General features: G+C 39.6%; 1 protein-coding gene across 7 annotated transcripts in view; it reads left to right on the top strand.

Moving 5' to 3' along the window:
- Positions 1-21982, top strand: part of NBEA (neurobeachin) — a 564577-nt gene that overhangs the window by 296494 nt on the left and 246101 nt on the right. For all 7 annotated transcript variants that reach the window (XM_083169798.1, XM_083169794.1, XM_083169792.1 and 4 more), the window contains 2 exons: positions 9432-9493; positions 21523-21587. In XM_083169798.1, the coding sequence (XP_083025924.1) occupies positions 9432-9493; positions 21523-21587 (127 nt within the window). The remainder of the gene's footprint in view (positions 1-9431; positions 9494-21522; positions 21588-21982) is intronic.

Genomic DNA, 21982 nt, shown 5'->3' with positions numbered 1-21982 from the left:
ACAGGGAGGCTTACATCTCCCTGCCTGCCTCCGTCCCCCGGCTGCCGCAGTTGTTAAAATTTGCCATCAGGGGCAGTGAGCCCCTGCGGCATTGAATAGGGTGACAGGGAAGGCTGGCAGCAGCTGCAAATGTGCAGCGAATCCTAAACAGGATTCGCTGCACATGGAGAAAAACCCCATTGAATACCCTATGTATGAAGCATACAAATTAAATGAATCAACTCCATGGGCAGTTTTCAATGCTTTTTGCAAGCTGTGACATCGAGGAATGGTGACAGCTCGCACGGTCAGTATTCAACTGGTCCCCCTGCACACGCATTATCCACCTCACTGATTTTTTTACAGCAACGTGAAAATGGCGCGTGTGGCCGCCAAAGCAATGAGGCTCGCAGCTAAATGCAGCAGGCTCCCTGCATTAGCCACGAACCTCGCCATTTGGGGGAACACTTGCCGTCCTCTGACAGCGAGGATTCCCCTGGAATGTTGAATACGGTGAGCGGCCGGCGTGGGGGTTAAATGGGCAGGGTCGCTTGTTTTCGGTGATCCTCGTCGTTTAACCCCCCCTCGCCGACCGCATTGAATACAGCCCGTATTGGGGAAATGTCACATCTGTGTGTTTGTTTTCTGCTTAAAAAAATGTGCAACTAGAACCTATTTGCTAGCAAACCATTTCATCTTGATAGACAAATAATACTTATTCCAATCCAGTCCTCCATGAAAGTCAATAGTTTCAGCATTGACGTTAACTTTTTCCCCCAGCATAAAGGAAGAATTTGCACTTGGAGTAAGCAGTAAACTTTTGATTTATGAAGTATCATTATTTTTTTATTACAAATACCAGTCCCTTCCCTTCTCTAAACTCCTATCTTATTATGTCTGGAAAGAAAGATCTATTGCAACATAAAACACTTATTCTACATGTAATTTGTCAGTGGGTCAGACTATCTGCTTTTCATTTTAGCTAAATACATGTTTTTTTTAATTGACATTGTGGTATGACAATGGGTAATGTTAAAAATGTCATTTAGCTAGAGCTCTGGCTTAGATGTGTAGGCACGGATTTGCGTGTTTGCATGTGTATACCATAAACCTTTCTTTTTTTTTTCCCCCCCACAAACATTTTATGAAGTTGAGAGAGAAAAGGCTGATTGTGGTGAGCAGGTCTGTGATCTGAATTACTAACCTGTGCACAAACGTTGGACAAATCCCTCTCACATACTTAGGAGGAGTAATGTTTGCTGCACAGGAAGGAACCGTTAATTTTAGTAAAATAAGAACTCGCGGTCAATTTAAATCTACAAGTAGGTTGTCTGCAGTGTGTGCAATATAGTTTCCTCTAGATTTAATTCATATTTAACTTTACAAAACAGTTAATAACGGTTATTAGTTATATCCGTGTATTAGGTAAAATGTTTTAAAACCAACGGTCTAGTTCATTAACAATTAATTGTGTAGCCACGGACTAAAATTTTGACTAATTTAGTTTGTAGTGTTTCAATACAATAATTTATCTGTAATAAATTTTAAAATGGCTGCCTTGATTCTGTAATGTTTACACAATAAAACAATGGGAAATATATAGAAAAGCGCGAATACAAAGCTTCAGCATATTTTGTACAGTATGATTACAGTATCATTTCCAACACCTCAACCTAAGACACGCTGCAGTTATATAAGAGTCAGCCCATTCTGGGACATCTGTGATGAGAAATTGGCCTTATTCTGTGATAGTTCTATTTGTTTGGAAATTATAACTTTAAAGGGATTTGCTATAAAGAAAACAATGTGCACCAGCAATGATAAATTGTGGCCATATTAGGTCAATTCCAAACCAACAAAAGATCTTCGCTGTTTAGTGTCACCTAATCGTTGAATGTAGTTTGGATTGATAACTATAGTAGTAATATTAAAGTACATAAAGAAAAAAAGTCCTCAACATTTTAAAGGAAAAATTTGAAAAGAGAAAACAAGCATAAAATAGTGTCCGTGTTTTCATGATCTACAGTATGTTAATTGCCATTTACAACGCATTCTACAAAAAAAGTCCCACAAATTCCTTAAAATTGAAAAACATCATTTACAATAAATGCAGATTAATTTTTGCATGCATTCACTATGTTACGTGAAGGTCACTTGTATAAAAATTCATAGAGTCCTTTTATATTTTTCTGTAAAATTAAAACTAGCCTTTCTCCATAACATTCAAAATGTCAAAATAGCATTTATGATAAGATGTGATTATAGTGAGGCTCACATCTAGGGAAGGACCCTTTTGAGCTTGGTACAGGCAGTAGTACACGGGTATCATGAAGATTCAGTCGCACCCACTATTCTTATTGCTAGACATGAAGGGTTCTTACCGGAGAAGGCACTGCATGGCCAATGGTAATCTCAAGCAAGCTACAGAAGTGTTGTTTTTTTTTTAAATAAAGAAACAAAAAAAACCCACTGTCAACAGAGTTTTCTGGTATAATTGGACTATAGTTGTCTTTGTCCTGAATGCTAAGGTATGATTGTTGTCAGAATATGGGAGGGTCACATTACATCTGCCATATACCTCAAAGTACTACACATATAGGGGGGGGGGGGATGCGGTCAATATGCCGGCGGTCGGAATCCCGACGGACGAAATACAGACGCCGGAATCCTGACCGCCACAATGCCGGCACTTTGTCCCTCTATGGATGTCCACGACACCCAAACAGGTAGAATAAAATAGTGTAAAAGAGCGTAGCGAGGCACCAGGCCCACTGAGTGGCGAGCGCAGAGAGCCCGCAAGGGGGGCGCCCCACGGACCTCCTTGTCGGCATTTCGGCGGTTGGGATTTCGACCGTCTGGATTCCGACCGCCGGCATTTCATACCGAATCCATATAGGGATGCTAGAAATTACCTATATGGAGTGTGATTGCGTACCCACAAAGCTGGCTCCTATGTGTTACGGTATTCCTAGGCCATGTAGCTGGCCATTCCCGAGAGGATTAAATTGCTTTCTGCCCCTAAACTTAAACTAGGAAGGACGTTTGTTGGGATGTTCTAGGCATCGGAAGCAACGATTGGGATGCAGGCAGGCAGAAGACCAACAGCAGCATCCCAACTTGCAGAATGCAGATACCTGCTAGGTAAGTATGTTAATACTCCCCACTCAATCTCTTAATTATCCCTTCCTTCAGCCTTACCCTACAGGCTCCAGCCTATTTATAAAGTGTATAGGGATTAAGGAGTATATTTCCTAATGATTTCATTTTCAAAATTGCAACACTCCATGACTTTGAAGACTAAATTTACAAGGATCATTTTAATGCACTCAAACCCAGCTGGATTTTCCTCCTAATACTTTTGCCCTTTTGAATCAAACCTTTAAAGCCTCTGAGTATCAACGACTTTGAAAAAAATAGTCTTTAGTAAATATACCCCTTAGGCCTTATACCCACAGACTTATCTTTCCATTTAAAAATGCATGTTACTTTCTAGAGTTTAGTGTTCACTGTGGCCTTTCCTAATGCAATTACTGCAATTAAATGTACTGAAGAGATCACAGTGTATTCTGTAAAATAATGTTAAACTTATTAAATGCAAGTAATCTCAGCAATGGTTATGTTATCACTACTAAAGGCTTCGTGCGACACACTACAATGCTTAGAACTTTGAATCGGATATGACTGACTATCCAAAAAACCTACTGACTGTAACAGCAGGTAGAGATGGTTCAATCAAGTACTTACCAAGGCAGATTATTCTTTATTACATATGTTTGTTTTAGTTTATGGTTTATACATTTTCCGTTTGCATTTAAATAGTGTTATATATGTAATTTACACACAACGTTTTACCACAATGTATGTGCTTTTAAAATGTGCAGCTACACACACACACACACACACACACACACACACACACACACACGTGGTATAAACATTCTTTTCTGTTCCTTTTTACAGTGGAAGCTTACAGGCAAGTGCAGGCTCCACAAATTAGACCAATTTTAAAGTTTCTTTTTCTAAATTAATCCAAGCAAACAAAACATTATAATTTAACTTTCTGCGCTGGCCTCCCAATTGATTCCATTTGTGCGAAGGACTTCTGGTTGGTGCAGTGGGAAATCATTGGGAGTAAAATGTAGACAAACCTTGATAAAGACCAGACGGAATGACTGTGGTATCCTGCTAGACTCCTACACATATTGGAGTAATAAAAAGCCAAGCACATCAAAACCTTGCTCTTATTTCATAGGAAACTTTTCTACCCCTTTAACTTCTTCAACACCAGAGGGGAAACTCCAAAAATTGTAAGGCAGACCTCGGTGGAATAAAAAGGTTGCATTCAATTTATATCTCTTTTGTGTTTAGTGAGACAGGAAATTTCTGTTAACTGTGGAAGCCATGTTTTAAATGAACAACCAAAACAAAAAAGGCTGAAATGTATTTTCTTTGATTCTAACCTTATTATTTTCCATTAATAAACCAGAAACAGGAATAATTAGCATATTTCAAGTGAAAGAAGGAAACCAAAAGGATATAAAATTCAAGTCTATCCATAAATCAGTTCTCTCAGACTTGTCGGGGTCAAGCCTTCAGTGACCCTTGTTAAAGTTCTTAAATCCAAGGTCATAGTTGGTCTGTAATATTGTTTTCCATGTTTTTTTTCTTGTGATAACTAGGTACAAGGGGCTTTTAAAATGAATTCATACGTAAAGGGAACAGTTGTGTAAATCAGCAATTTTCAGTTTTGTAGTTAATTTGTTTGGGTATCTTAAATAATTACAATAATGCAAAGCTTTTACTTTTTAGCAGAACCCTGCCTCTTAAATGAATTCTATAATTGATAACGTGCTTTATGGCAACCATTATTATCATTATTATTAATTTGGAAATAAGTTACAGACGATGTTTGCTCCTAAAGACCATTACTTGATTTATATAATCGGTACTTATATGTTAGTTGGGCTCCCACTACGCAATTTCCTTAGTGGGCTATTCTGCGTAGGGAAATCGCATCGCATGGGCCATGTGATATGCGATGCGATTTTCCTATGTAATTTATTCACTTTTCTCTTAGTCCCGGGGCATCGCATTTTAATTGCATGCGATTTTATAGGGTGTGTGATGCCATGACATTAGGTATACAATAATATGATTGTGTGTCCCAAAAATAGGTTTAATGCACCCACCACCCACTATCCACGCCACCCCGAAGCGTGGTGAGCGGCGGCGGAACGCGTTCTCTGACTTTTTCAATACCCCACTATCCACGTCGGCGTGGAGATAATTCCATATAGTGTGGTGAGTGCAGCGCGCCCCCGAGCCCGAAGCGTGGTGAGCGCACGCTGGAATTTATTCACTTTTCTCTTAGCCCCGGGGCATCGCATTTTAATCGCATGCGATTTTATAGGGTGTGCTATGCCATGACATTAGGTATACAATAATATGATAGTATGTCCCAAAAATAGGTTTAACGCACCCCCCCCCCCCCACACACACTATCCATGCCACCCCGAAGCGTGGCGAGCGGCGGCGGAACGCGTTCTCCGACTCTTTCAATACCCCACTATCCACGTCGGCGTGGAGATAATTCCATATAGTGTGGCGAGCGCATCGCGCCGCGGAGCCCGAAGCGTGGTGAGCGCACGCGGAATACATGTAAAGTAATCCGCGTCCCCTCGCGGGGCACGCTATGCTTGCCACGCTTCCGGCTCGCTGCGCTCGCCACACTATATAAAGTCAGCTCCACGCCGACGTGGATAGTGGGGGTATGAAAAGGTCGGAGGACGCGTTCTGCCGCCGCTCGCCAGGCTTCGGGGTGGTGTGGATAGTGGGAGGGGGGCGTATATGCTATTTTTAGGACATACAATCATATTATTGTATACCTCATGTAATGGCATCGCACACAGGATAAAATCGCATGCGATTTTGTGGGAGATGCGATGCGATATTGTGGTGTATAAAAAAAAATGACATTAAAAATCGCATCGCATGCGATGCGATTTTCCTACGTTACCGTCCGTATGCAAATTGGGCGCCCAACTAACATATAAGTACCATATTATCTCAAAAGCTGTAAAGTAAATGAATGAACGTAGAAGACAGAGGGGCCTGATTCAGAGGTTGACTCATTTAAATCTGCAGATCGATCCCAATGGGGGACAAAGATCGGAATTACATGGAGATCTATGCAATTACGATTTCGTCAGCAGGCGTGTCAGTGAGTGCATTAGCATCCCCCTCCTGAATAAGGCCGGGACTGACTGGCAGCTTTGCAGACTTGCTCTGTGTACAAACAGGGTGATTAGTTTATTTTCTATACACAACAGTGCCAGTGATGTCACAGTAACTCAAATCACTTCATTCTCCATACTTTTAATATGTGCCCCATATAGGTGATAAAAACTATTTTAAGATATATATGTAATATCTATCTATGTAATATATATCTATCGTGTGCCTTAACTTTTGAGTTAAGGGCATGCTAAAATGTTTGGCTGCTTTGGCATAACAAAAAAAAAGTTTTCCTAGATTTAGAAATGGCTGTTCTCCTCGCTTGCCCCGTGATGTCACTTTCTCCCTGGCATATATCAATAAATCAGACTGTGATCATGAGACCATTCCTGGCAGTAACCACCATACCAAATTTTTTGAATATTTCCATTTTTTTTTTTTTTATAAACATTTGTAAATGTTTGGGACTTATTTAAACATTTACACATAACCACCTGGAGTCCATAACAGAGTGTAGATGGCAGTTTTTCTGTGCCAGCAATGCATGTACATTACCTAAATCATCATTATTAAATAATCCCTTTCAATGATTTAGATGGACATTTACACACACCATACATGTTGGTCTTATGAAACTGGAGATTTTGTGAGTTATTTTCTCCCTCTGTAAGCCATCAATTCATATATACTGGTATAATACCAGGGTCATCACTAGAGTAGATGGGTGTCTTTGTTGCACAGTAACTATTGTATTAAGTACATGCATTGTGTGAGCTGCTCCTCATTGCTGTCACAATAAAGTATTCTATGTTTAAAGACCATGGGGTAAATTTAATAGGGCCTGAGTTGCCAGAGGTACGGGATTTCGTCAGGGAATGGCAATGTGTTCAAAGTGGTAATCATTAACTAGGCAAAACCAGGTCACATTTACCCCCAATCATATATGTACAGGCTTACGTGTGTGTACATAGACTATATATTATCTTTTATTATTCGTACATGGATGCAAAACCATTTATTATTATTAATTTATTAAGTTTCTTATATAGCGCATACATATTCCACAGCGCTTTACAGAGTATAGTTGAACATTCACATCAGTCCCTGCCCCAGTGAAGCTTACACTCTATATTCCCTACCACATGTACACGCGCACACACAGACATTCTAGGGTTAATTTTTGTTGGAAGCCAATTGACCTACCAGTATTTTTTGGGATTGTGGGAGGAAACCGGAGTCCCCGGAGTAAAACACGGGGAGAATATACAAACTCCACACAATTAGAGCCATGGTGGGAATCGAACCCATGACCTCAGCGCTGTGAGGCAGTAATGCTAACCATTACACCATCCATACTGCCCTACTAACCATTACACCATCCGTGATGCCCCACACCATCCACTCTCGTGAATGAGGTTTACTGAATGGGCACCTAGGATATACTGTATGAGTGCAGCTGGAATGACGTGGGCGGTGCTGACCCCTCGGACTGTATGAGATAAAATTGTATTCAAATCCAGTTGGCGTTTTAGCCAAGGAAGCCTCCATATGGATAATTGCAATGCATCCTTAGCCGTAATTAATTACCTTTCATTCAGTAGGCTACAGTATTATATGTAATAGGTTTCTGTTTCATTTCTTACAAGTTGTAATAAAGATTAATTTGCAAGTACCATTGATGTGAGCTCCTGCTGGAGTTCTTCTCTATTCAGGAAGGGAGAAGCTTCCATTTCTCTTAAAAATGACACACCTATATTAATATTCTGTCAAACATTCCTTACTTGTATATTAAGATTAGCAAAAAAGTTTACAGATCTGTTCCCATAAAATCTTTTACCAAAACTCAATGGGGTATATTCAATGGTGCTGGCAAGCCTCTGATGACGAACTATAAGGCGAGCAGTGCCGATAGCTCGCTGTCAGGGTCTCCTTCACTCGCCGTTTCCACCTCGCTGGTTCTTTTCAGCGAGGTGGAAATGGTGAGTGCGGCCGTCAAAACGGTGGTGCTTGTTTGCTGCAATTGTGGCGAACCTCATTGTTCCGTGGAATCCGAGGATTTCCCCGAAACATTGAATACAGCTAGCAGCCGATGAGTGGGTAAGACGGTGAGGATGACTTGTTTTGGCAATCCTCGCCGAAAACAAGACATCCTCACCGAACAAACCCCCTCGCCGGCGGCATTGAATACTGCCCAATGACTGCTATTTGTTACATATGAGACACTGCCATTACCTCATTTAATACACATTTTAAATGTCTAGCTCAGATAATACAGCCCAAAGGTATTTTCAGAATATAATATTATTGGTGATCAGAATTTCACATCATTATAATATATATATATATATATATATATATATATATATATATTTATTTATTTATTTATTTAAAAAAAACAACGTGTAATATGAAGAACTTTGACATTGTAATTTATTAAAATCATTATTACCTTTTGTGTTTTTCTTAAATAATTGCAGTTTCCTTGCTATGATACTTTTTGCATATGAATCTTTTATATATTAACTGCTGGTCTTGTAATATTGTCATAATTGGGGGGTATTCAATCCGGGATTCCGACTGTCAGAACCCCGCATGTTTTTGGTTTAATTCAACAATACATACAGTCGTTATTCAATGTACTGACTGTTGAGTGTTGGAAAGTCTGCAGAATGACAGAAACTGCTGCGGATTGTCAGAAAACGTCCAGGAACTCAACAATCCGCAGCCTTTTCCTATCTGTCGGTAGCATTGGATAGGTGAGTTCCAATATTTCCCCTGTCAGGAAATATCGGCAAAGATTGAATACCCCCCTTAGTCTTCCTTTGTAATTAGCAAAACATAGTATGTACATCTTATATTACCATCTTATATTGCCCTTGTTGAATTTGGTAAGGCAGAATTTTGGAGTTAATTATATCGCCATCACTTACTTAAAATTAACATGTTACTGGTTCAGCCGAGAAAAAAAATATACTGGATTATTTAACAAAATGGCTGCCCCACCTCAAAGGTTGTCAGAACACATCATTGCCATTTTTGATTAGGGCACGGTCTCTGTTTTTTTTTTTGTTTAATAGTACTTTCCTAAAGAAATATCTTAAACCTATTAATACGTTTTGATTTTTTAATAAGGAAATTTCTAGACATGATTCCTTTTATTTCTATTCTTAAATTATTAAATCTAAAATGTATTGAACCCCGTCTATTGTGTATTTCAGGCCTTGTTTGCATGAAGTCCAGTACGTCAGTGGTAGAGCTGGTAATGCTGCTGTGCTCTCAGGTAATTATAGGACGCTATAAAAATACTATACACTTCAATATGTTTTTATTCCTTTTTAAAAAAAATCAATTATATGTATAAATCCCTACTCACACCTGTAATACCTTATGTATTACTGTATAGCCTGCTCCTTTACACACACTAGGGATAACATTCTGCCTTGTCTGCAGGTACCAGGCAGTGTGAATGCAGGCACTGCATATACTCTGTCTGCAGTATTCATAAGGCTTGTCAGCACTAGTGTCACACGCACTCACCCCCGGTCATACAAGTCCGGTCTTTCTTGTGAGAAATAGTTTTGGCATATTTTGTGAAAATGGAAAGTCCTTGTGATGCCACCTAATTGCTGCTGTATGCACGAGGAGACATTGTGGCAACAGAGCTTGCATTTACTAGGGGACCTTCCTTATAAATGAATCCCCAACAGGATGATAGAGGCACTGGGATAATGTACCGATCTGCCACTGGGCTCACACTCCACTTTATATACACAGCTACAGACTTCACTTTAATAGTTTAATGGAGACCATTTCATTGGATTCCTGGGCTAAGCTCACAAATTATTACAGTAAAAAGCTAAATATAATGATGGTAAGTAATAAGCATGAGAAAATAACAATGTCTATTAGCCAGGAAGTAGCTGTTGCTTTCATGTGTGCTCCAATAAATACATATTAGATTTTGAAGAACATTTTGTGTTTCAGAAGGTCAAACTCACTACAGGTATAGGGCAACAATTCGTATAAAACACTAATTGTGACTTGCTGGTGCAAGGGACACATCACTCAGCAGCTGGTTTTCTTTCATGTATGTTACCTAATATCTCTGTATTTCTGATTGCTTATGCAATTTTATATTATATTCTGGAGCACATTCAATAGGTTGACACCAAAAGGCTAACATGAGGTTTTTTCATAGTTTTTTTGATTAATGTCGACACCTGTCGACACGTGCCCTCAATTATTTGAACCACCTACGCTCGCATGGCTCGCTACACTCGCCCTGCTTCCGGCTTGGTGGCTCGGTTTGCTCAGCACACTACCTTTCTCAGTTGTAGTCCTCATGGATGGTAAAGTATGAAAGTCCACAAAAAGAAAAAAATTTGGAAAAACTCATGTTGACCTTTTCACACTGTAGATCACACTGTAGATCTATTAACCTGAACCGACCTGTGAGTATAAGTGCATCACAACCAGTAGTGTCATCGTTGCAAACCCACCAATAAATTAATTAAAATAGGCCTCAATAAAAATAGTAACAAACTTATTTTAAATCGAGATGTGCATTTGGTTTTTCTGAAATAAATTAAAAAAAAAAAACAGACAGATATGAATGTAGTCCCTTTTCAGAATCCCGTTTGGCTGGCTTGTGCCTGTTATCACAAAAACTGAACCTGTCTACGTTCAATGGTTTTAGCTGCTTTTTATTTTATCACATTTTCTTTATTAAATCAGCAATTATCAATTTTTAACAATTTAAAGGATTCAAACCAAATCACAACCTCAAACTAAAGCACTTGAGCGTGGTTGTACTACCAACACATGAGGATGAATTAGAACTTACACTTAAACACAAGGATCTGCGCACATTTTTCATTTTTTAATCAAAAGTAATGAGGTTTACACAAGTTCTCAGGCTAATAAACATATTTTAAATTGCCTACAAATGAAATTTGTCTAAATTCTAATTCTTCATGCCAATATATCCACATCATCCAAAGCATACACATAATTGTAACTCTACAGTGATTATATAATTATCAGTATTTGAAGAAGTGTTGCAATAGCATTGTAATATTTTAGAAAAGCTCTAGTTTGTTCTGATTTCTGGATCTGAAACCATTTAAAATAATTACCACACACATCTGCTAGAAGTTGAATAATCCTTACTTACCTGCTGTTTATATGGCTGTGTCCCCTCCATTCGGTCTCATGGCCCATAAGGAAATAATTAGATTTGGATCTTCCCCCAGTTCTAGCCTGGATTAATATTGGTTAGAGAGAATTTAGAGAAAACTATATCCTTGATGGGGATCCTCAATGGGGTTCTAACTTCAAACCCATTCCTGCAGGGCACATGCAAATTCATTGCCTTGTCAATACGTCCTAGGTTCAAGGCAAATTCCAAGAGATCCATTATGGCCCTCAGCTTCATGTCATCCTGGGATATTTTTTGGTGTGTTTTCGTTGTCTTGTGCAGCTTTTATTTTAGGGAGAAGAAAAAAATATTCTATTGCCCTTCTTCATCTTCGGTTCTTCTGCCGCTTGCATGAGTAAAGTGTAACGTAACATGAGGTACTTGATGGCCTCATCATCTAATCAAAGGTCTAGCATTACTCATTTGCTGGCTCCAGCACTCCATGCCATTAGTGGCCCCAGAGATGAAACTTTGCCTCTCATATTGATTGAAGGAAAGAGTGAGAAATTTAAGCCCTATCACTGTTCTCTAACAACATTTAGCAGAACCTTATGTGCCATATCTGCTTAATGGCTCTCCATTTTACGTTGCTTTGAAGGCACAAGAAAATGTCCAATGCTTTTTATTTTGCAAATCTTTCACTCTCGGTTATATCCGATATCTAGCTGCGTATAGATGCACAAATGAAACCCAGTTATTTGACACTTCTGTTTGCTCCTGATGCAAGGGTAAAAGGTTACAGACTGAAAAACATGTCTCCTGTTACATATATACTGTATTAAAATGGCTCTCAAAGCTTTTCATTTAAGACATGGTAATAGTAGAGGTAAATGAGATGAGATCACTTCTAAATATTTGCCAATGAGGTAGAGTACAAAAAAAAATCCTAGTAAGTTTTGATTTTTAAGTGCGTTTTATAGAAATACATTTTCATGGACCCTGCATCTCTCTGCCATTAAAAAAAACAAAACAGCACCGGTATTACCTAAAGGAAGGTGTATTGTTTTATGCCACCAGAGGCTGTGGGAGTAATTTAAATCTTTACTATTGCTTATTCCAGTGGTTCACATATTTGTTTTTTATTTTTTATTGTGCATCGATCTCCACACATTCCAGGCAGCCATTTTGTGGGCTTGCCAGTGTTTTCCTCAAGTGGAATATAAAAAGACATTTGTTTAATTTATTAATTTTAAATTTCAAACTAAAATTGTGTCACCATTTGTCTTATTTCATTAAGACAGATAACACAATGGGTGCGATTAAATTAGCCTACAGATTCCATAGTTTCCTTGCTCCCACATCAGCATTTACAATAATGAATAACCCCAGGACTCTTAGGTTCTAACTAGTGATATGCAAGTTCGGATTTACTTGTTTCTTATTGACAAATTATCACAAGTTTGTATTTTTCGAATTGGCTATCGGCTGTCACATGTTTTGGATAGCCAATAAGATCCACTTTGAGATCCAAGTAAATCCGGCTAAAACCGAACCCTACATCTCTAGTTCTAACCCATTCTAATAATTTCCCATTACATTTAAAAATGTAATTTCCTCTTATATTTTATATACCAGGGAACACCAAACTTAATTTTTCGTGACCTAAAATAACGGAATCAGAATGTTTAGTGCCTAAAATTACCTTTTTGACTGTTGGAACTCGAAAAGACCTAATTCTGTAGCTGAAAGTTGTAAATATATATTTACTTTGGAAATGTGTATAATGAGCAGTTTTCAGGAGTAATTAGTGTATTTGGATGTGTCCTATTTCGAGACTGCCGGATACTGCCCAGTAACAGGAGCGAAGCGCTGCATTTTAACAGCACACGGCTTCTGTCACAGTGTAGGAGCTGTCAATGCAGACAAGGCGGTCTCCGGAGGTAACACAAATCTCCCAGACCCCCAGAGTTATGGAAACGTGACCTGGATGCTGGGCATGCCCCTCATGTTAATCCATGCTACCATCCCACGAAGCCGTGCTCCCTTTTTAGCAGCTGCCACACCGGGTGTGAAGGGGGTACCACACATTTGTAGTAGTCTGTGTTTGAAACATAATGATGTTGCATAGTTTTGTTTTACTTTCAAAAATCAAGAATACATTTCTAAACTGAAATTTTTAAAACCTATAAACTCTTGAATCATAAATTGAATAAAAAAAATCAAAATGTAGTTTTAAATCCTAAAAATCTGGGGCCTGGTGGAGAAACCTTGCTCATTTGTGCTCACACCTATGAGATCTCTATAATGAAAATTGTCACATGCAAATGTAACCGGCAAGGCTACTACAGAACCTCGCAGCTAACTGAACCACCCCCAGTGTGTTTGTATTACGCAGAATTGTGTTCATGTGATTAAAGTTCTAATTGTACAATGTGCAACTTTAAACCTCTTAGTGATTGAATACAAATTGGTCAGCCATAATGAATTCCATACAAGTTAATTTGTAATAAAATATATCCCATCCCAGATAGTCTATAAATAAACCAGCAGCTGCATACGTCTCTGATATATCTCCAAGACACAGTTTCAGGCAAGGGAGATATTTGATCAAATCCAGTTGAAGTTCTGGTTAACTGGACATTAAAAATTTGACTGTGAATATACACACGAAAGCAGCTTAGCATTTGGATTTGGATAATCAGTGACAGAATGCTGGTTTGTTTGAGAAAGGGCATTAACATGAGCTAGACACGCATCATATTCACAAACGTTGATGATCTCCAGATAAGAGTTTTCTGCCGGTACTGTTTTCCTTTCAGCTTGAATTGATAAGTCTTTGATTGCATCAAAGTATATTTAGTTTTATTAAATGCAATCTATTTCCTCAAGTATTTTTTTTCTCAATATAAAAAATTGATTTGTAAATGTATTTTAATTGCTCAAGCAAAGATTCCAAACTTTACAGCAGTGCTGGCCAAACCGGTCCTCGAAATCTACCAACAGTTCATGGTTTCCAGACCACCTGTGGATCTGTGCAATGTGTCGGTTAGGAATGAATGCAGCACATGTTTGAAAATCTGACAGTTGATAATGACTGCACCTGTGCACCAGCTAGGTGGACTGGAAAACTTGAGCCGCTGTTGAATCTCGGGGACCGGTTTGCCCAGCTCTGCTCTCGAGCAAACAAATGCAAACCAGTTGTAGGTGTCGTTTAAGGGATTGGGTTCCCAGCATGTCAGCGTTTCTGTGTTGTCTTCTTTGGCTAAACATGTTACACAGGTGGACATACGAGTCCACACGTGTAAAATCATATATGACAAATACAGACAAGCCAGATCTTAGTTAGCCCTGTATTGCCTGACAACCAATAACCCGACTCGCAAGGTGACTGAAGCTACTGCGATGGACTACACATCAAAGAATGCCCTGCCACAGCTGTTGGTAGACTCTGGCAGACCATGCCGGGATGTGTAGTTCTACAGCAACTGCATGTTCAATACCCCTGTTCTATGCAGTTGTCATTCAACATTCTGAATGTTGACATATGCACAATATTGAAATTATGACAGTTGACTATTCATATTAGAGTTAGGCTGGTGGGTCACATGCACCTGAAAACGCTATGTCAACTGTCTCCATTCTGGACATAAGGACCATGTTGACGGTCTGAATGTTGGCACGTTACATAGACCCAGTCTGCACACCCACTTTTTCGAGAGTAAAGAGATGTAGGAAATTATGACATTATGGCATATGCAGTATATGCCCTATTAGTTTTATTTCTATAATGCACAATATTTGCTTCTGGTACTATGTTTAATCCAACGGCAGTTAGGCCAGGTCAAACAGTGGGATACCATGGCATAGGATGTCCGATCACTGTAAGTGGCGAGAGTACAGCCACATTCCATGTGCATGTGTGTAATGTATAGAGTAAAGTTATCTTGAATCGTTCCGTGTGTTAAGAAATCCAGTTTTGTTCAAGTGGTACGATTAACGTTTTAAAACGTATATTTTTAGTTTGAAATGCATAAACCCTCTTGTGTAACATTCGAGGGGGAATTTTTAACTCTCGAACATAGAAAACATTGCTCTCCGAAAATGCACCATATGCTTAAGTTTTATTTTTCCATACGTTTAGCATGGTGAGAAATAAGGAAACCAGTTCCGCTGATTTATTAGCCTCCGTTTAGGATGCTGGTAGCTACGGAGGACTATTTAGGTGACTTTTCATCATACACAGCAGAGAACTGGTCTTGAATGCATTTGATGTTGATAATAGATTGGTCTGATAGAACCGATTGTTGTAATAGCAGCTCATTTGTTCATCCACTCGGATCTCTTACACCGACAGTGAGCATATTACATTAGATTTATTTACTTCCACTGGATTTCCCAGGTCTTAGAGCAGACACAGAGATCCATGGACACATTTTACCAATTCTTTTGTAAATTCTAAGCACAGGAATTAGGTTACTGTATATGTGCGGAAAGGAAGAGGAAATACGGAGTTTGTTTTTCTTTCATTTACTACAGCAAATTAAATACTTTTATGCCCTTTATGATGGAAATTCCATGTTAACGACTGTAGATTAGCAAAAATGTCAGATTTTCTTTTCCCCCTTATCTGAGCTCCTGGATAAATGTACCATTGCCAGAGGCTTCGTTTCCAAGTATGGTCTAAATTTACATGAAATATCAGATTACGAGTGTCTGAAGGTACATGTCATAGATAATTCAGTTCAGATGGCCGGCCTATGCAGGGTCCACAATAGGGACGCGCCCAGTGGAAATCTAGGTGAATGAAAAATGTACTTTGTTTCAGAAGTGCTGTACGGCGATTGCAATCATTAGTGCAGCCATCGCGCATAGTTTCCTTATCATTTTTAGCCCCACATTCCTCAGTATTCAGAACCGATTGTTTTATTCAGCAATGTCCAACCTTCATGATGTGCAAGAGGTTCCCCAAACGGAGGCTGTAGAAATTATTTTTGATGACTTTCAAATGAGATTTTCCATAAGCAGAGTTTTGAAATGAAATGAATTCAGGTAATGGATATCACATTGACTTGCTTTCTGCAATCAATGTAGCAGGCAAATGTGCATAACCTATATTGTACCTTCTGGGGACCAATGGATAAAATGTTCCTACTGCGTGCTTTAGACTAAACCACTGGTCACCAGGAAGTTGTATTCTAGGATTTATTGACTACAGGCTACTGGATCACTAATGTACCTAGTCCACAGTGATCGCCTGTGTTCTTGTGAATGGTGCTTTAGCAGACAAATGATCTAAGTATACAATAGCTGAGGAAATATAATTAACATGTAAAGTTTTTATGCTAGCACCAGAGACTCAATTCTTCATCAAACCTAGCCATCTCTCATCCTAACCCTCTACTCCATACTCATTTCTACCCCATGTGCATCAACCATGTCTGTCACTCCCTTTTAGAACGTGACCTTTCACAAGCAGGGCCCTCATGTGCATTTCCCTCTATTACACTATTTTCTACTCCATACTCCCTACAATGGCACATAACATGTGCAAAATTGTTGGTATTCAATATGGTCCAATATTATATGTTCTCTTTGAATCAGAAAGTTTAACTTTAGAAATATAGATAATAGAAGGATATCACAAATAACATCGTACAATCAAAGTTGTATAATCATCACGTGTGTATCCTTGCATCAGAAATAAATCTCGCAAGAAAAATACAGTCGGTAACTGGATTCCTACTTTCCCTCCTTTACTTTAAGGTAATGCATGAGGGAGCAGGGTACTCCCTCGTCCAATGAACCTCTGTCCGTCAGACTGGTTTCAATGCTGATGAAAGTACAGTAATAGAGAGTGAAGTGAGGTCAGCTGAGCTGTTGGTATGGTATCAGGAAGGGTCCCTGTAGGCCTTCCATTGGGCTTGCCAAAGCGTCTGAGGCACGTTTACCAGCTCTGTTTTATAATAGGAGTGGGCCTGTGCTCCATCTCTGTAGGGCGCCCCTTCTACTGTTATTTACCCTTTCCAAATTCTGCCAACACTTAGGGGGGTATGCAATGTGTGTCGACCTCCCGCAGCCATCTCCCGACGGGGGAGATGGCTGCGGGGCCCTATTCAATGCTGTCTTCCCTGACAGCATTGAACAGGGGTTCTCCGCAGAACGAGCCCGACATCACAAGCTGTCGGCTCGTTCTGCCGAGAAAAGCCGGAAATAGGTGAGCTCCTGGCCGGAGCTCGTCTATTTCCGTCCTCAACTCGCGGCCACGCCCCCTTCTCGGTGGCCGGGACATTGAATCCCGACTGCCGAGCTCCAGGCGAGCAAAACAAGAACGGGACAGGGGCACGGCTGTCGCGCTAGCTCCACAGCCGTGCCCCTGACATTGAATACCCCCATACTGGCAAGATTCTTGCACCGTTCCAGTGGCAAATTAAATTTAAGCTCAGTTTTTTTTAATAATAACACACACACTTATCTAATAGATTCTCAGTGCCCCCATTCCCTGAACCCAAGCTGATATTGGAGATCCCCATACCAATAGCTTTTGGTAAAGTTTCTGTTCTGGAGAAGTATGAGCCGAAAGGCTGCTCAGTGGTAGAATGTCGGCATTTACCCTTCTGTATAGTCATCTAAGCGACAACACATCACTTGCAGGCGTAGGTGGGTATAAGTTCTCCGGCCTGTGTTTTCCCTTATTGGTACTTTGTGAATATAACGCAACTTGTGATCAGGTTTAGTGTGCCTTTTCTTCCATGAGGATGTGTTATTCTTGGCTAGACTTGTCTTTGTTCTCCTCAGCCTGTGTCTTTGATAACGTCGTTAGTGGTGGATTTTCAAAACAAGTCGTGTAGAAATTTGTTTCACTTTTCTCCTGCTTTGATGACTAGCAGATCCAGTACATATAAAAAAAACCCTGTCTTCTCTCAGATACTATAGTTATTTATAATTGCTTCCAGGTGTTGCTCATATGGTTGTCTTAACCCTTTTGCTCCTATAGCAGTTTTCTATTGTGCTGAATTCCTTATCGCAGGCAATGGCTGCTGAGCTGTAATGGCACAAAATGTACAATTCATGTTCACATATTTACATTGTCTTGGCATCTATAAGTCAACTAAGTGTTCACATACTGTATGACAAAGTTTGTAATCCTGTAAAGGTGTGGAATAAATTGTTTGCAGACGGAATATTTATCCAATTTTTAGTTTGGCTCCAAGCAAAACTCATTCTTTTTGAAACTGCAGTAAGCAGAGAATAACCACTATCACCACTCACAGATACAGGATATTGGATCATTTTCCTCATTTATTTGATTTGGTTTTCTTTATCTACTTTTAGGATCTGAAAATATAAGGTAGTTTTAGGCCGAATTTCAGCAGAAATATGGGAAATACTAAGGCTTCACAAACTTTTAAGCACCACTGTAGAGCGATTGATTTATTACCGGTTATTTATATAGCGCACACATTCCACAGCACTTTACAGAGAATAGTAGTCCATTGAGATTCTTCCCTGCCCCAGTGGAGTATACATTCTATATTCCCTACCACATGTACATACTAATTAATGTTAGGCTAATTGATCTAACAGTATATTTTTGCCGTGTGGGAAGAAACCAAAGTACCAAGAGGAAAAACACACAAACCGAGAGAGAATATACAAACTCCACACAGGGCTTTGGTGAGATTCTAACGTATGACCTCAGTGCTGTAACGCAGTAATGATAAATATTACAGTGTCTGTGCTGCCCATTGTTACTTTGATGGATCGATAACTGCTGTGTGCCTGTAGGCAGCTGTTGGGATTAACAAAACCATCAACCAGTTTCTGGCAGTGGCACAAAGTTGCTGTGTAACCATTTTGGAGTACTTTGGATTCTTGGTAGAAAGATTCCATTCGGTTGGAATTCTGTTGTCCCCCATTTAATCATGCATAGTCATCTCCTAGTCATGTTACTTCTCTAGGTGTGGTACTAACAGGCACCGTTTTCTCCTAAGTGTTATATTAACAGGCCCGCTCTTTCGAATGTGTGGTCCTAACAGGCATAGACTTCTCCTAGGTGTGGTCCTAACAGGCATAGACTTCTCCTAGGTGTGGAACTAACAGGCCCAGTCTTCTCCTTCATTGTCATATAACAGGCCCACTCTTATCCGAGGCATGGTCCTAACAGGCATAGACTTCTCCTAGGCATGGTCCTAACAGGCATAGCCTTCTCCTAGGTGTGGTGCTAACAGGCATGGTCTTCTCCTAGATGTGGTACTAACAGGTATAGGGGATATTCAATCCAGGGTCACGACTGTCGGGCTGGCCCAACAGCCGTGACCCTGACTCGTTCTCTTATGGCTTGACTAAGAATCGGCAGGTGGGATTCAATGTCCCGCCTGCCGAACGCCAAAAAGATCGCCGAGCTGCGGCCAGAAGCTCGTCAATCCACGGCCGTTCTCGGCCTGACTGCCGAGTTTCCTGTTCAATGCTCTTGGGAAAGACAGCATTGAATAGGGCCCCACCGCTATTTCCCCATCGGGAATAGCGCCGGGAGATTGAATATGCCCCTATGTCTTCTCCTAGGTGTGGTCCTAACAGGTATGATCTACTGCTAGGTGTGGTACCTAACAGGCATAGTCTTCTCCTAGGCGTGGTCCTAACAGCCATGGCCTTCTTCTATGCATGGTACTAACTAGCGTGAAATTGATTACAAATTGTATGTTTAGAAATTCCAGCCTAGAAACAAATTGCTTCTCCCGGTAGGAGTACATATCCTCAGGCCACATGAAATATGGCTCAAGTTCATTTTCATGCTTTGAATCACTGGCAGCACTGAATGAATACATATTTATTTTGTATGGTAAGACCATTATTGTGAGCAAACACTTGACACAGTGGTTTTTCAATTATTTAGAGGCTATCAAACTAAATTGTATATGTGTGTCTTTTAGCTACATGTTGATGTTGTTTTTCTTATATTTTGTATATATTAGAGTGTATATATTAGAGTGTGATCGCATAATTCCATTACAGTGATATATGTAGCATAAAATAGTATATTTGAGTGTACACTAAGCAATTATTTTAACAGTTATTGTTGATGTGAAAATTAGGTTTCATTTTATTTTATAACATTAGTTATAACAAAAAGTTAATTGTACAGCACATACATGTTCCCCTGCCCTTCACAGAGAATCAGTCATTCACAACAGTCCCTGCCCCTGAAGAGCTTACAATCTATATGTGAATATATGGTTATTTATAAGGCATGGTGATCACCAATTGCAAAGAAACATACAAAGTCATAAGGTGTATACACACTGTACAATTTTTTTAACCAATTTGGTTGAAAGACATTTCCATTGAACCCAGTGTCCTGGACTAGAGATGTTGATGAAAGATATTGACGACAGATGAAAGATCTAGCTACAGTTTGTAGGCTCTTTTTGATAGATATCCAAATTGAGCTGCATGCACAGTTGACGAACAATCTTGATGAACAACTGGTGTGTATGCGCATCATCATTCGTCGTTCATCTGTCATCAATATCTTTCGGCAACATCTTTTGTCCAGGACACTGGGTTCAATGGAAATGTCTTTCAACCAAATTGGTCAAAAAGATTGTACAGTGTGTATGCACCTTAAGAGAAAATATATTGAGCGCTCTTTCTCTAAGATGTTATAAACACAAAGTGTGCGTGGAGAAAAAAAATCCGTAATATAGGTATAAATTCACAAAAGATGCAATGGGTTTTACATAAAAAATTCAGTCTCTTTCTGTAATGTAATTAGATGAACTACACAGACCAATTGGATCCTCTGATGATTGTTGGTCACCTCAGTGTTCCCTTTTCATATTACCTCAAAAAGAGATTACAACAGGTGAAACACCATAGCACAAATGATACAATAAAACCCGTAATAAAATTGGCCCCGTGCTGCATAGGAACTTTCACAAAATGTACATTATTGGTTCTTTTATAAATAGCTCCCCCTATGAGCCATATACAGTAGGTCAGTCCTTCCTCAGCTCCAAGTTAGCTCAGCCAAAGGATAGCACACCTTTATATTACGTACCACATATATGCCACAACCATTTATTTATTGGAGGAAAGTAAAATATAAAAAAACCTATATGCTTTAAATGTTAATTTGTATTTGATCACTAATTCATTTACCATTTGTGCTCTAGGAATGGCAAAACTCTATTCAGAAGAATGCTGGTCTGGCCTTTATTGAGCTCATCAATGAAGGAAGGTAACACTGCATATTCATTATCCAACACAGCAGATGTGCTTATTGCATAGATCAACGTGAACCTGAAATAAATATATTTACGTGTATGTACTATGATTCTCTTTGTAGAACTAATCATGAAAGGTTTCTAGTGATCCTCCTTTACCTGGCCACTATTTTAGCCTGGTAGTAGAGCGACACGCTGAGGATCTAGGGAACCAGGCTGCGGATCCATCTGCTCTTCCATCTGGATTAGGCAGTCTAGTTCCCCTTGCCACATTTGCACATCAGTGTAATCAGCAGTGCATGGGGAAATATAGAGTTGAAAGACTGGTTGCTGTCCACGGTGCTACTTCAATCACTGACGCACTGAACAATTTATATAAGATCAACAGAACCATAGTTGTCACAGAACT

Source organism: Crinia signifera, chromosome 2 (assembly GCF_055691185.1).
Source record: "Crinia signifera chromosome 2, ASM5569118v1, whole genome shotgun sequence".
NCBI classification, from domain to species: Eukaryota; Metazoa; Chordata; class Amphibia; order Anura; family Myobatrachidae; genus Crinia; species Crinia signifera.
This window is presented reverse-complemented; position numbering and strand designations above follow the sequence as displayed.